General features: G+C 44.1%; 1 protein-coding gene across 2 annotated transcripts; it reads right to left on the bottom strand.

The window, feature by feature from the left end:
• Positions 1-142: 142 nt before the first annotated feature.
• Positions 143-11,640, bottom strand: LOC118398192 (death domain-associated protein 6-like). 2 transcript variants are annotated; one of them, XM_035793283.1, is made up of 11 exons: positions 11,546-11,640; positions 10,400-10,653; positions 9,563-9,946; positions 9,267-9,398; positions 8,970-9,086; positions 8,540-8,771; positions 4,039-4,208; positions 2,513-2,672; positions 1,820-2,381; positions 1,570-1,702; positions 143-1,355 (listed from the first exon to the last, which is right to left on the bottom strand). In XM_035793283.1, exons 1-11 carry the CDS (start codon positions 11,580-11,582, stop codon positions 1,296-1,298), a joined length of 2,241 nt encoding a protein of 746 aa, XP_035649176.1. In that variant the 5' UTR covers positions 11,583-11,640; the 3' UTR covers positions 143-1,295. The 2 variants fall into 2 exon arrangements, with proteins under 2 accessions (XP_035649176.1, XP_035649177.1); XM_035793284.1 differs by lacking the exon at positions 11,546-11,640 and adding an exon at positions 11,252-11,270.
• Between the last annotated feature and the right edge of the window lie 4,068 nt (positions 11,641-15,708).

Below are 15,708 nucleotides of genomic sequence, written 5' to 3'. Positions count from 1 at the left end.
TCGTGATGTGTCCTACATTTTTTATCCCCGTCCTCACAAGGGGGCCTTTTGGCTCTTGGTAGGCCGCCACTGTAAATAAGAATGTGTTCTTAATTGACTTGCCTTGCTAAATAAAGGTTCAATAAAAACATTGTCTTCAAAGTTCATTTCTGTAATCTGTATTAGCATGTCACTCTTGTTTTCCAAATGTACAATTCATGTTTTTCTTTACCATATGCCTTTACCCACAAAGCACCTGGTGAGCGTTATCAAAGTTTATTTAAAAGGAAATGTGCCCTTTGCTTCTCAGTGTACTAAAAGGAAAAATGGATAACAATTAAGCGGTCTTCCCCCGTAATCTTATTGAATTGGTAAAAACAAGGGAATCCAACCAAAGCATCTTAGGGAGATTTGAAAAATCATTACCACTGTTTGCAGTCTCAAGCAAGAGGGATTCTGAACGTTCCTTTGATGCAAACCAACCCAAACACCACCTTACTACATGCTGAGATGGGCATTGTTGGAGGTGTAGTCCATCACCCTGAACACAACTATTTCTGAAAAGTCAATGTGGGGGTTATGTCTGCATTAAGTAGGACACCGCTCTACAGTTCACGCTAATGCAAAGCTGTACCTGGTCATTTAGGTCAACGCATCTGCTTAATTGTATTCGTTTGGCATCTTGAACACAATTAAACTGACGGCCAGTCTGACAACATATTGCATATTACTTGGGTGAAATAGCGGCGTTCAGGCCACTAGGTGTCACTATGTGGACACAGCAACACCAAACGTACAACAAATGATCCATGACAAAGTTGATGTAGATCCTGTATTGGCCTTGTATAAATCTAAGTTACAGTACTCGTGGGTTCAACTCTTCCTATTGCCAGCATACTAACCCCAGACACCCAATTCATTCACCCATCTAAAATAAGAGGCAAAAAAAATTCTAAGAAAACAGGTCAAATAATATCTAATTGAACTCATTTTTACAGCTAAAATAAAAAAATAACCTGACGTGATGCTGCTCCCTCCCTGCTCAATCCAGACACTGGGAGATAAAATTGGCATATAAATATGAATGTAAACATTGGCGGTAAACTACCACGTCGGTCGCCAGTTTAAATCTTTAGTGAAAGGTTTGCCCTCTCCCGTCTGAAAATGCATACATTTTCAAGAGTTCACATTAGCAGGCACTAGTTTGGAAGTCAAGTGGGATAGCCTGGTCTCAGATCTGCTTGTGCAGCATAAACAGACCTGGTTTCAGACTAGTAATGGGAAGCGTGAACACCCAGAACGGTGGGGGGCAGAGGTTATTCCGAGTCCGAAAGGACGATCACTTCGTCCGGGTCACACTGGGTGGCCACGTTGACCTGAAAATGACACAAAATGGACGTTGGTAAGAGGTCTGCATACTGTACAAACAAAGGTTTTTAGTGACATGGCATGGCTGCGGAGCATGTGTATGACACACAGAGGTGACAGATGTTTTTGTTTTTTTAGAGGGGCGAGACGTGTTTCAGTGCAAGGGTACGATGTGCTGAGCATACGTGGGGAAAAATGTGTAGTGATATCATTTACTCTCACCTTGTTTTTCTTCGGTGGCGGGGTGGACTGGGAGCTGGTGACCATCTCCTGGGTGGGAGTGTCTGCCCTGGTGGAGTCTGCCTGCAGGAGGCTACTGGTCACCACGCCCATGTCCAGAGGGATGTCACTCTGACTGCAGATGGAGAGAGAGATAATTAATTCATTCATTCAAGTCTCTATAGTTGAAGATGGATAGATATCGTCCATGGACTTTATTTAAACATAATTAAAATGTGGGTGCTAGACTCACCTCCCATTGTGGTGCCTTAGATCCCCGTTGTGAAACTTCCGGGATTCCACCTCTTCTTTCCTCCTTCTCTTCCTGCCTCTGGGGGTGTCTTTGGGACTGGGTGGCCTGGGGCTGCAATTTGCTGACCTCGTCTCAGTGATGACCGTGCAGGAGTCCTCATTGGTCGAAATCAGCACTGGTGACGGAGGCAAAGAGACCTGATTCGCCGCCATGGGGGAGGCTGAGGAGTCCTTAGTTTCCACACTAGTGCTTACAGAGACAGCCGAAATGTGATTGGAGGAAACAACGTCTTCCTTTCTGAAGTTGGTATCGGATGATTCGTTCCCCTTGTCGGCCTCCATCGCCTCCGATTGGCTGGGGCTGTCTGTGGGGGATTGGTCGACTAAGGAGGAGATCCGCGGGGTGTCACCCCGGGAGACGGGGCTGATTCCTCTCGTCACAGAGTCTGTGTCCTCCTCAGCGTTCTCTTCTTTCTCTCCTCCAACCTGGTCTCCGTCACTCCCCCCATCAACCTCGGTTTCACTCTCGATTGCTGCCTCTACCTCATTGTCCTCCTCCTCCTCTGAAAAAAATAAAACTCAAGTCAGTTGAAACTAGATTTTTATTTTATCTATCTATGTTGTCGCCAAAACCCAGGCCAACCAGTGTTAAAACACAAATTGAGAAAGGTGCTATGTAAATGATCATCGTCACCTGGCCCTGCTTGCGCTTTGCTGGCCTGGATCTCCTCCTCGATGTCTGGATCAGACGACTCATCGTCTTCATCATCCTCTTCCTCAGCTTGTTCCTCACAATCATCCTCTCCCTTCGCCAAGGGATTGTCATCGGCTGTGGTGGCCTCCTGCGCCAATGACTGATACACAGAACAGACAGTGAGTGGTGCCGAGTGGTGACATAAGTCATTCATATACAGTTGAAGTCGGAAGTTTACATACTCCTTTGCCAAATACATTAAAACTCAGCGTTTCACAATTCCTGCCATTTAACCCGAGTACAAATTCCCTGTCTTAGGTCAGTTAGGGTCACCACTTTATTTTAAGAATGTGAAATGTCAGAATAATAGTAGAGAATGATTTATTTCAGCTTTTATTTCTTTCATCACATTCGTGGGTCAGAAGTTTACATACACTCAATTAGTATTTGGTAGCATTGCCTTTAAATTGATTAACTTGGGTCAAACATTTTGGGTAGCCTTCCACAAGCTTCCCACAATAAGTTGGGTGAATTTTGGCCCATTCCTCCTGACAGAGCTGGTGTAACGGAGTCAGGTTTGTAGGCCTGCTTGCTCACACTTTTTCAGTTCTGCCCACAAATTTTCTACAGGATTGAGGTCAGGGCTTTGTGATGGCCACTCCAATACCTTGACTTTGTTGTCCTTAAGCCATTTTGCCACAACTTTGCTTGGGGTTATTGCCCATTTGGAAGACCCATTTGTGACCAAGCTTCAACTTCCTGACTGATGCCTTGAGATGTTGCTTCAATATAGCCACATCAGTTTCCCCCCTCATGATGCCATCTATTTTGTGAAGTGCACCAGTCCCTCTTGCAGCAAAGCACCCCCACAACATGATGCTGCCACCCCAGTGCTTTTATACCTGTTTCCTCCAGCATCTTCACAAGGTCCTTTGCTGTTGTTCTGGGATTGATTTGCACTTTTCGCACCAAAGTACGTTCATTTCTAGGAGACAAAACGCGTCTCCTTCCTGAGCGGTATGAAGGCTGCGTGATCCCATGGTGTTTATAATTGCGTACTATTGTTTGTACAGATGAACGTGGTACCTTCAGGCTTTCGGAAATTGCTCCCAAGGATGAACCAGACTTGTGGAGGTCTACAATTGTTTTTTTGAGGTCTTGCTGATTTCTTTTGATTTTCCCATGATGTCAAGCAAAGAGACACTGGGTTTGAAGGTAGGCCTTGAAATACATCCACAGGTACACCTCCAATTGACTCAAATTATGTCATTTGGCCTATCAGAAGCTTCTAAAGCCATGACATACATTTCTGGAATTTTCAAAGCTGTTTAAAGGCACAGTCAACTTAGTGTATGTAAACTTCTGACCCACTGGAATTGTGATAGATTATTTCACTTATAACTCAATGTGCCTGTAATCAATTGTTGGGAAAGTCATTTTTAAAGCAGATGTGGAAAAGCTTTGGCTGATAATAACAGGTGACAATTACAGAATTGCCACCACGTTTCTCCTTCTACGTCTCTTACCTCTTTCTTCTGCCTGTCTCTCTCTATCCGTTTACTCCTCTCCTCCTCCTCCGTGTCATCCTGCTTCAGGGCGTATTTGGAGATGACCTGCTCCAGGCTGGAGAGAGCCACCTCCCGGTTAGAGCGCAGCTTACGGGCCAACGTGGGGTCCAACAGGGCAGGGTCAGTAGCTGGTAAGAGTGGGCAAAATGAAAGAGGGACAAAAAATGGTGGGAGTTCGTAACTTTGTAGTCAAATCTTCCTAAATAGTTTTCCCACGTTCGACCCGAAATGCATTTTGGTTTTTTACTTTTATTTAACTAGGCAAGTCAGTTAAGAACAAATTCTTATTTACAATGATGGCCTACCAAAAGGCCTCCTGCAGGGACGGGGGCCTGGGATCTTTATTTTTCATTAAAATAAATGTAGGACAAAACACACATCACAACACTACATAAAGAGAGACCTAAGACAACACCATAGCAAGGCAGCAACACATGACAACACAGCATGTTAGCAGCACAAAACATGGTAGAAACATGATTGGGCACAGTCAACAGCACGGGGCAAGAAGGTAGAGACAATGTACTGGTGCATACTGCTGTCACTGTATCAACTACCAGGTTTTCACAGCTTGGTGAATGAAGTGTGTTACAGCTATTTTTAAATAATAAAATCGGTACAGCAACATAACGGGATATTACCAATTTTTTTTAACGGTATATCGTATAGTTTTGACAATATCACAATATTATTTTTGCACTAGTTGGCTGTACCTGCACCAAAACTCCAGTATTTTTCCATCGTAGCTTGTTCTCCATCTTATTTTTAAATAGCCAATTGGTTTTCAGCACTTATTTCCATGACTGATCAAAACTCTCGTGGCTCTCTCTTGTCCCTCTGCTGCAGACAGATGGTGAACATTATGTTTGGAAAATCAGATTGTAATAAAATCACAGTATCTAATTGCAATACATAAATGGCGCCGGAAGAAAAAGAAAATGGCGCCGGAAGAAATGGCAGCAGTTTTATGCCCAACCAATTGTGCTATTATGTGGGAGTTTATCACGTTATTTGTAACTTATTTTGTACATAATGTTTCTGCATCCGTATATATTACGGAAAAAAAGAGCTTCTGGATATCAAGACAGCGATCACTCACCTCGGATTAGACAAAGATTTTTTCTTCAACAAGCAGGAAGCACAGGACCTTCTCCAAACCCCCAACAGGGCCAACATCCCCGTTATTTGCAAGAGGAGGAGATGCAGGTAGAGGACACAGAGCGGGATGCCTCGTGAGGACCCACAGGAGGCGAGTGGGAAAGCTGCCATTACCGTCAATATTACTCGCTAACGTGCAATCATTGGACGATAAATTAGATGAGGTACGATCACGAATATCCTACCAACGGGACATCAAAAACTGTAATATTTTACGAAATTGTGGCTGAATGACGACATGGATATTCAGCTGGCGGGATACACGCTGCACCGGCAAGATAGAACAGCACAGTAAGACGAGGGTGGGGGGTCTCTGCATATTTGTAAACAACTGCTGGTACACGAAATCTAAGGAAGTCTCTAGATTTTGCTCGCCTGAAGCAGAGTATATTGTGATAAATTGCAGGCCACACTACTTGCCTAGAGAGTTTTCAGCTATACTTTTCGTGGCTGTTTATTTACCACCACAGACATATGCTGGCACTAAGACCGCACTCAGCCAGCCGTATAAAGAAATAAGCAAACAGGAAACCACTCGCAGAGGCGGCGCTCCTAGTGGCCAGAGACTTTATTGCAGGGAAATTTAAATCAGTTCTACCAAATTTCTATCAACATGTTAAATGTGCAACCAGAGGGGGAAAACAATTCTAGATAACCTCTACTCCACAAACAGAGACGCGTACAAAGCTCTCCCTCGCCCTCCATTTGGTAAATCCGACCACAACTCTATCCTCCTGATTCCTGCTTAAAAGCAAATATTAAAGCATGAATCACTAGTGACTGTCTATAAAAAAGTGGTCAGATGAAGCAGATGCTAAACTACAGGACTGTTTTGCTAGCACAGACTGGAATATGTTCCGAGATTCTTCCGATGGCATTGAGGAGTACACCACATCAGTCACTGGCTTTATCAATAAGTGCATCGAGGACGTCGTCCCCACAGTGACTGTACGTACATACCCCAACCAGAAGCCATGGATTACAGGCAACATTCGCACTGATCTAAAGGGTAGAGGTGCCGCTTTCAAGGTGTGGGACTCTAACCCGGAAGCTTGCAAGAAATCCTGATATGCCCTGCGACGAACCATCAAACAGGCAAAGTGTCAATGTAGGGCAAAGATTGAATCATACTACACCGGCTCCGGCGCTTGTCTTATGTGGAAGGGCTTGCTAACTATTTCAGACTACAAAGGGAAGCACAGCCGCGAGCTGCACAGCTGCACACTAGCCTACCAGACGAGCTAAATCACTTCTATACTCGCTTTGGGGCAAGCTGCACTGAGGCATGCATGAGAGCATCAACTGTTCCGGACGACTGTGCGATCACACTCTCTGTAGCCAAAGTGAGTAAGACCTTTAAACAGGTCAACATACACAAGGCTGCAGGGCCAGATGAATTACCAGGACGTGTGCTCTGGGCATGTGCTGACCAACTGGCAGTTGTCTTCACTGACATTAACAACATGTCCCTGATTGAGTCTGTAATACCAACATGTTTCAAGCAGACCACCATGGCCCCTGTGCCTAAGAACACAAAGGCAACCTGCCTAAATGACTACAGACCCGTAGCACTCACGTCCGTAGCCATGAAGTGCTTTGAAAGGCTGGTAACGGCTCACATCAACACCATTATCCCAGAAACACTAGACCCGCTCCAATTTGCATACCGCCCAAACAGATCCACAGATGATGCAATCTCCATTGCACTCCACACTGCCCTTTCACACCTGGACAAAACAAACACTTATGTGAGAATGCTAATCATTGACTACAGCTCAGCATTCAACACCATCAAAGCTCATCACTAAGCTAAGGATCCTGGGACTAAACACCTCCCTCTGCAACTGGATCCTGGACTTCCTGACGGGCCACCCCCAGGTGCTGATGGTAGGTAACACCACATCTGCCATGCTGATCCTCAACACTGGAGCCCCCCAGGGGTGCGTACTCAGTCCCCTCCTGTACTCACTGTTCACCCACGATTGCATGGCCAGGCACGAGTCCAACACTATCATTACGTATGCAGACGACAACAGTGGTAGGCCTGATCACCGACAACGATGAGACAGCCTATAGGGAGGTCAGAGACCTGGCCGGGTGGTGCCAGAATAACAACCTATACCTCAACGTAACCAAGACTTAGGAGATGATTGTAGACTACAGGAAAAGGAGGACCGAGCACGTCCCCATTCTCATCGATGGGGCTGTAGTAGAGCAGGTTGAGAGCTTCAAGTTTCTTGGTGTCCACATCACCAACAAACTAGAATGGTCCAAATACACCAAGACGGTCGTGAAGAGGGCACGACAAAGCCTATTCCCCCTCAGGAAACTAAAAAGATTTGGTATGGGTCCTGAGATCCTCAAAAGGTTCTACAGCTGCAACATCGAGAGCATCTGGTTGCATCACTGCCTGGTATGGGAATTGCTCGGCCTCTGACCGCAAGGCACTACAGAGGGTAGTGCGTACGGCCCAGTACATCACTGGGGCTAAGCTGCCTGCCATCCAGGACCTCTACACCAGGCGGTGTCAGAGGAAGGCCCTAAAAATTGTCAAAGACCTCAGCCACAGACGGTTCTCTCTAATAACGCATGGCAAGTGGTACCGGAGTGCCAAGTCTAGGACAAAAAGGCTTCTCAACAGTTTTTATCCCCAAGCCATAAGACCCCTGAACAGGTAATCAAATGGCTACCCAGACTATTTGCATTGTGTGCCCCCACAACCCCTCTTTTACGCTACTGCTACTCTCTGTTTATCATATATGCACAGTCACAGTCACTATACATTCATGTACATACTACCTCAATTGGCCCGACCAACCAGTGCTCCCGCACATTGGCTAACCGGGCTATCTGCATTGTGTCCCGCCACCCACCACCCCCTCTTTTACAGTACTGCTACTCTGTTCATCATATATGCAGTCACTTTAACCATATCTACATGTACATACTACCTCAATCTTCCTGACTAACCGGTGTCTGTATGTAGCCTCGAACTACATATAGCCTCGCTACTGTTATTTTTCACTGTCTTTTTACTGTTGTTTTTATTTATTTACTTACCTATTGTTCACCAAATACATTTTTTGCACTATTGGTTAGAGCCTGTAAGTAAGCGTTTCACTGTAGTATTCGGCGCACGTGACAAATAAACTTTGATTTGACATCGTATCGTGAGGTCCCTGGCAATTCCTAGCCCTAGTGTGTAATTCTCTTTATTCTTTGACACAGAAAGACAGAATAACACACACACACACACACCCAACCAGGAATGTAGAGATGTGTGTATACTACATTCTCTTACCGGGTTTGTAGAAGTCTGTGAGGTGCGAGCCGAAGTTGTAGACCATGTCGAGGTGGCGTCTCTCCTGCAGTCGGTTTCCAGTCTCGCGGAAGGCATCCTGGGAGATCTGGGTCAGCTGCTTTCTGCTGAGGTTGAGGCCGTGGCGCTCGTTGGCCCGACGGACATGCTGCAGGATGTCCGTGTAGTCGGGGGGATTCAGCTGAGCCTCGGGACTATTGATGAAACGCTCAATCTGGAGGTGGGAAAGGGTCAGAGTACATCATTATGTTTTCATGCATTTATTTCCTAGTTATACTTATTTCCTTGATTTCTCTCCTACTTGGTTATAAAGCTCATTTTCACCCGTAGTCTATTTAATTAAATGAACAGTGGTCAAAAAGCATTGGGTTGTCAAACAATGAGTCGGTTGATTATGTCACGTGTTGGTTACCTTTCTGTTGACCTCAGGGTAGCGTGTCCCTTTGTATTGGATCCTCTGCTCGATCACTCGGCCTGTCAGACTGCTGCAGCCCTTCAGCTCACAGAGCTTATCATAGATCTTCATCATCTATACGAGAGAGAGAGATTTTCACTGACTCAAAAAACAGTCGTTTTGCAGATACTTCTATCAAAGCCACGTACAGTTAACACATGTATTACTATGTGGCTCATGCAGGAATCAAACAAACCTCTGGTTTTACAAGCACCACACTCCAACCAACTGAGCGATTGGCCTTGGTTATCTGACCTTTCGTTTTAGCTTGTGCTCCTGGATATAGCTGGAGTCCTCCTCCTCCAGCTCGTTGACGCTCAGCTCCTTCTCCTGCAGCCGCCGGATCTCATCATTGTACATCTTCAGCAGGTTCTCCAGGTACGCAATCTGAGAGACCGAGAGTGATGGAGGTATGCCTGGTATATTTCATCTAGACCAATACATTGCTTTTAAACCCTTGAGGGTGACCAAGTGCACACTTTCAAAAGAAAAGGAATGGGGATAAAGCTATAGAGAACTCATGGACACTGTCCATCTATGGTACTGCTGACCTGTCTCCGGGAAGCCTTCTTCGTCTTCTTCTCCTTCTCGTCCTCCAACGCCTCCTCCTTCTCTTCCTGCTGCCCTGAGGTAGACGGTAGCTCATCTGTCGGTGCCTCCTCTTCCATCTCCTCCTCCTTCTCCCCAGCAGTAGGCCCCACCTTCACAACACTCTGCCTCCTCTTGTCCGAGTGCTGTTTGAGGACGGTACACAGCTCGTTGATGTAGACGAAGGTCTTGGTGCGGCTGGCCTGGGCGCGCGTCAGGCAGCGGCCCAGCGTGTTGCGGAACTCTACCGAGGACAGAAAGTCCGGTGACGCCTTGGAGTGCTTTGCGTGCAGGAAGGTCATGACCTCGGGGCAGTCCTGCGTTTGGGCCGAGCAGTAATCTACAAACTGAACAAATGGAGGCAGGGGAGTGAATGAGGGAGAGAGGTTTAGAGGAGTGTTCTTCAATCTTTGCACTGGTTGGGACAGGGGGGCGGGGCCAGAGTGGGGGGGCTCCAGGGTGGACCCACAGAGTGGGTGCAGACTTCTGTTCCAGCTCAATACAAGGGCTTAAGGTTAGTGGATTAGTTATAAATCAGGTGTGTTAGTGCTGGGCTGGAAAAGAAGCTTGCACACACTATGGGATTCGAAAAACACTGATTAAGAAGTTCCAAATTCGAGAGTATCACCCACAATCACGTTATGATTTCAGTGATCTGACAACATTGTGATGAACTAATAGCCAGCAAAGACTCAGTCACATTAGCAGTGTTGCTTGCCAGTGTTGCAGCGCAACTCATGTATTTGTAGTGTGACCGTACCAATCATCCCCACTATCCATCCATTAATGTACCCTCTTACCTCAGTAAAGAGCTTCTGGTTCTCTGCTTGAAGAACATGGCTCTCTTTCTTCACCATGGCGAACGGAGATTGGGTGATGTGAGTAGGAGCGGGCTGCTGGATTTTGGGGGGGGTACGCTGATTGGCTGAGAGTTTAGAGGATGTGGTGGAGGAAGAAGGCTGAGGCCTCTCCTCCTCTTCATCATCATCAAGGATTACAATACTGTCCATCACTGCTGCTGAGGCAACCGCCATCAGATAGGGACTATTCTTTGCTGAAGAAAGGCAAAAACAATGGTGTTAAAATGATGCCTCAGGCAAATTCAAAAGTAACATAGCACTGTTATCACTGTCATGCAATCTGAAACCTAGGCCTATATCCTGCTCTGTTCAGTGATTCCTACTGTAGTTCAAATAACAAGGTGTTGGTTTAGTGAGTCTATCTAACGCAAGGCCTACGCCCTTCAACGTTTTGTTACATTTATGGTCAACCATTTTTACAATATGAGAATGACACAGGATCAGGCGCAGTCACAAACACCCCTGGATAGCTCTGGCTAGGCCAGGGCTTGCTACACATTATCCAATGCAATCTCCACCCCTGTCTTTTTTTCACACGCCCGAATCACAACAAATATAACAAACATTGTTTGTACGTTTACGTTCTCTACAACGAAAATAGACTGGACATGGAACATCAGCTCAGACAGTCAGTAACGTTAACTAGCTAACTTCGCTAGCTAAACGTAAGGAACTCTTGCTATAGCTAACTTAATTACTTAGCGCGTAACGTTAACAGCTAAAGTGGAGATGTATTATGTGATTAAACGAGAAGGCGCTGATTGAAACCTATCAGGAAAATACCAGATTTACCAGATTGTTTACTGTCAACCTCAACTGCAGCAACACTCCAAAAACCATTGTCGTGTGTGCTGTTGACCAGCTAGCTAGCGTGCTAACGTTAGTTAGCAACAAGCTAACTTTAGCTGGCTGGTCAGGAAAGCGCCAACATCTCTGGGTAAAATGGTATCGGTGTGACAAATACAACATGTAAACAAATACTTTGACTATCTTTATGTATGAAATGCAGATGTATATAATACAGCTACTGTTTTCAGACAGTCGTTAAACGGTTAGCTATGGACAAAACAATGATAGTCAACTTACGCGCTCGACACCGAAATTTCTCCCAGCGCGAGAACATTCATGCCTACCATTGGTTGGTTGTCATTCAGTAACGTCGTCGATCATTGGCTATTCACTTGTGTTTTGTCCAAAGTGTCTCCATTTGCCGGTCAGGTTTTTATGTTTCTGAGACTGACAAGATACATATTAATAGCATTAACATAAAATATTATAATAATATATATATATATATATTCCTATATATTTATATATAAACTACCGGTCAAAAGTTTTAGAACACCTACTAATTCAAGGGTTTTTCTTTATTTTTACTTTTTTCTACATTGTAGAATAATAGTGAAGACATCAAAACTATGAAATAACACATATGGAATCATGTAGTAACCAAAAAAGGAAAACCTGGAATGCATTTCAATTAACGGTGTGCCTTTTTAAAAGTGAATTGTGGAATTTCTTTCCTTCTTAATGCTTTTGTGCCATTCAGTTGTGCGTCAAGGTATGGGGGGTATACAGAAGATAGCCCTGATTGGTAAAAGACCAAGTCCATATTATGGCAAGAACAGCTCAAATAAGCAAAGAGAAACTACAGTCAATCACCCCTTTAAGACATGAAGGTCAGTCAAAACAGAACATTTCAAGAACTTTGAACGTTTCTTAAAGTGCAGATGCAAAAACCATCAACCGCTATGATGAAACTGGCTCTCGTGATGACCGCCATTGGAATGGAAGACCCAGAGTTACCTCTGCTGCAGAGAATAAGTTCATTAGAGTTACCAGCCTTAGAAATTGCAGCCCAAATAAATGCTTCACAGCGTTCAAGTAACAGGCACATCTCAACAGCAACTATTCAGAGGAGACTATGTGAATCAGGCCTTCATGGTCAAATTGCTGCAATGAAACCACTTCTAAAGGTTCTAGGTAAGCAGCTTGGTTTGAAGAAATCAACTGTGGGAGCAATTATTAGGAAATGGAAGACATACAAGACCACTGATAATCTTCCTCGATCTGGGGCTCCACGCAAGATCTCACTCCGTGGGGTCAAAATGATCACAAGAACGGTGAGCAAAAATCCTAGAACCACACGGGGGGGACCTAGTGAATGACCTGCAGAGAGCTGGGACCAAAGTAACAAAGGCTACCATCAGTAACACACTCCGCCGCCAGGGACTCAAATCCTGCTATGCCAGACGTGTCCCCCTGCTTAAGCCCGTACATGTCCAGGCCCGTCTGAAGTTTGCTAGAGAGCATTTGGATGATCCAGAATAATATTGGGAGAATGTCATATGGTCAGATGAAACCAAAATATAACTTTTTGGTAAAAACTCAACTCGTCGTGTTTGGAGGACAAAGAATGCTGAGTTGCATCCAAAGATCACCATACCTACTATGAAGCATGGGGGTGGAAACATCATGCTTTGGGGCTGTTTTTCCAGGACGACTGATCCGTGTAAAGGAAAGAATGAATGGGGCCATGTATCGTGAGATTTTGAGGGAAAACCTCCTTCCATCAGCAAGGGCATTGAAGATGAAACGTGGCTGGGTCTTTCAGCATGACAATGATCCCAAACACACCGCCTGGGCAACGAAGGAGTGGCTTCGTAAGAAGCATTTCAAGGTCCTGGAGTGGCCTTGCCAGTCTCCAGATCTCAACCCCATAGAAAATCTTTGGAGGGAGTTGAAAGTCCTTGTTGCCCAGCAACAGCCCCAAAACATCACTGCTCTAGAGGAGATCTGCATGGAGGAATGGGCCAAAATACCAGCAACAGTGTGTGAAAACCTTGTGAAGACTTACAGAAAACGTTTGACCTCTGTCATTGCCAACAAAGGGTATATAACAAAGTATTGAGATAAACTTTTGTTATTGACCAAATACTTATTTTCCACCATAATTTGCAAATAAATTCATTAAAAATCCTACAATGTTATTTTCGGGATTTTCTTTTCTCATTTTGTCTGTCATAGTTGAAGTGTACCTATGATGAAAATTACAGGCCTCTGTCATCTTTTTAAGTGGGAGAACTTGCACAATTGGTGGCTGACTAAATACTTTTTTGCCCCATTGTAAGTATTCACATCCTTGAGTCAAGTTGTGTGGAAGCAGAAGCACCCTAGTCAAAAGATTCTAGGATTTTCATATGATAAGTACTTCTTATCTACTTATCACATGACCAATAACGCAAATTAAACAGGCGAAACTGTTCTGAAGATGAACAAAGGCTTTATTACATCCCATCACAAATAGTCTTAATTTACTCAAAGTTGTTGCTCATTCCTGACGACACATTAATCTAACAACTCTGATGTGATGGTAGGAACATCAATAAGAAAAAAACGATTCACAGTAGCCTATACTGTCTACACAAGGCAAGATATCATTAAATATTACCCAAAACAAACTACATGTAAACAATATATAAACACACTTCCATGATGAAAACAAATCTATATTCTAATTGAAAAGATTACCTTCAGAATCCATAGAAAGCAAATAATGACAGAGTTCAATCTTCAAATACAGGGTCCATTAACCAATTAGGACCACTAATAACACAACATAAAATGATCTGCATCCACATGTACACACGCTCATATGCACAAGTCTCTTCGTCTCCTAGTGGTTAGAGGGTTGGGCCAGTAACCGAAAGGTTGCTGGATCGAATCCCTGACCTGACAAGGTCAAAATCTGTCATTCTGCCCCTGAGCAAGGCAGTTAACCCACAGTTCCCCGGGCTCCGAAGACGTGGATGTCGTTTAAGGCAGCCCCCCTGCACCTCTCTGATTCAGAGGGGTTGGGTTAAATGCGGAAGACATATTTCAGTTGAATGCATTCAGTTGTACAACTGACTAGTCCCCATTTCCCTTTCCCCTTCTTTGAGAGATTAATTTTCATACTGTTATAAAACAGTAGTTTAATTTGTCAATATTTAAATCAGTCATCTATTAAAATACGTTTTACAACTAAAATATTTTTTACAATATTCTTGTCAGGTAAATTCATTGTCAACTGCTGTCAGAAACTAAATATCTTATTTCCATGTACCACCTTCCACATCCTTCCACAAACGTTACACTTTTATTCCTGAAATTCCAGCTTTGTTCCATTACACACTCACCTGGAAGTCCCAGGTGTTATCACATTTACTTCACTTTCTGTAATTGAGAGAGGATGAGGATGACCCCAATCTGTGTAAACTAACAAAACAGACAATGGGAGAAATCCAAAGATCTCATTCAAAATTCACTAATACACAAAAGATAATGTCGTCATATTATATAGTAATCCAGGGGCTGGAGTTTTAACTAGAGGGACAGAGCTTGAGATAAAAACAGTTTTGGGCAAGACAATGTAAGCTGGGAAATATACATAGATACAGTGTATTTGGAAAGTATTCAGACCTATTTGTCTAGGGTTTGTAGTATGTCTAGGGTTTTTTGAAGGTTTAGGGGTTATCTAGTCTAGGTGTTTATAAGTCTATGGTTGCCGAGATTGGTTCTCAATCAGAGGCAGCTGTTTATCGTTGTCTCTGATTGGGGACCAAATTTAGGTAGCCATATTCCTTGGGTATCTTGTGGGTTGTTATTCTATGTTTAGTTGCCTGTCTGCACTAGCCATATTAGTGTCACGGTTTGTTTTGTTGTTTTGTATAGTTTGTTCGTTCAGTTTTATTTCTTCAATAAAGAAGTATGTACGCTTACCAAGCTGCGCCTTGGTCTCCTCCATATGACGACCGTGACACTCTTCCCCTTTTCCACATTTTGTTACTTTACAGACTTATTCTAAAAGTTATTAAATAAACATTGTCCTCATAAATCTACACACAATACCCCATAATGACAAAGCGAAAACAGGTTTTTAGAAATGTAATAAAAAAACAGAAATACCTTATTTACATAAGTGGTCTCCATCATTCTTAAATGGAAGAAGTTTGGAACCACCAAGACTCTTCCTAGAGCTGGCCCCCTGGCCAAACTGAGCAATCGGGGGAGAAGGGCCTTGGTCAGGGAGGTGACCAAGAACCGGATGGTAACTCCTACAGAGCATCCGAGTTCCTCTGTGGAGATGGGAGAACCTTCCAGAAGGACAACCATCTCTGCAGCACTCCACCAATCAGCCCTTTATGGTAGAGTGGCCAGACGGAAACCACTCCTCAGTAAAAGGCACATGACATACCATTTGGAGTTTG

This window comes from Oncorhynchus keta, chromosome 19 (assembly GCF_023373465.1).
Source record: "Oncorhynchus keta strain PuntledgeMale-10-30-2019 chromosome 19, Oket_V2, whole genome shotgun sequence".
Classification (NCBI taxonomy): Eukaryota; Metazoa; Chordata; class Actinopteri; order Salmoniformes; family Salmonidae; genus Oncorhynchus; species Oncorhynchus keta.
This window is presented reverse-complemented; position numbering and strand designations above follow the sequence as displayed.

What these genes read in the sequence shown, in the direction of transcription:
- LOC118398192 (XM_035793283.1), bottom strand. Translation starts at nt 11,582, where the DNA reads ATGTTCTCGCGCTGGGAGAAATTTCGGTGTCGAGCGC. An exon ending in ACCAGAAGCTCTTTACTGAG is followed by an intron (nt 9,947 to 10,399) that starts GTAAGAGGGTAC and finishes CCATTTGTTCAG; the next exon opens with TTTGTAGATTACTGCTCGGC. An exon ending in AGCACAAGCTAAAACGAAAG is followed by an intron (nt 9,087 to 9,266) that starts GTCAGATAACCA and finishes TCTCTCGTATAG; the next exon opens with ATGATGAAGATCTATGATAA.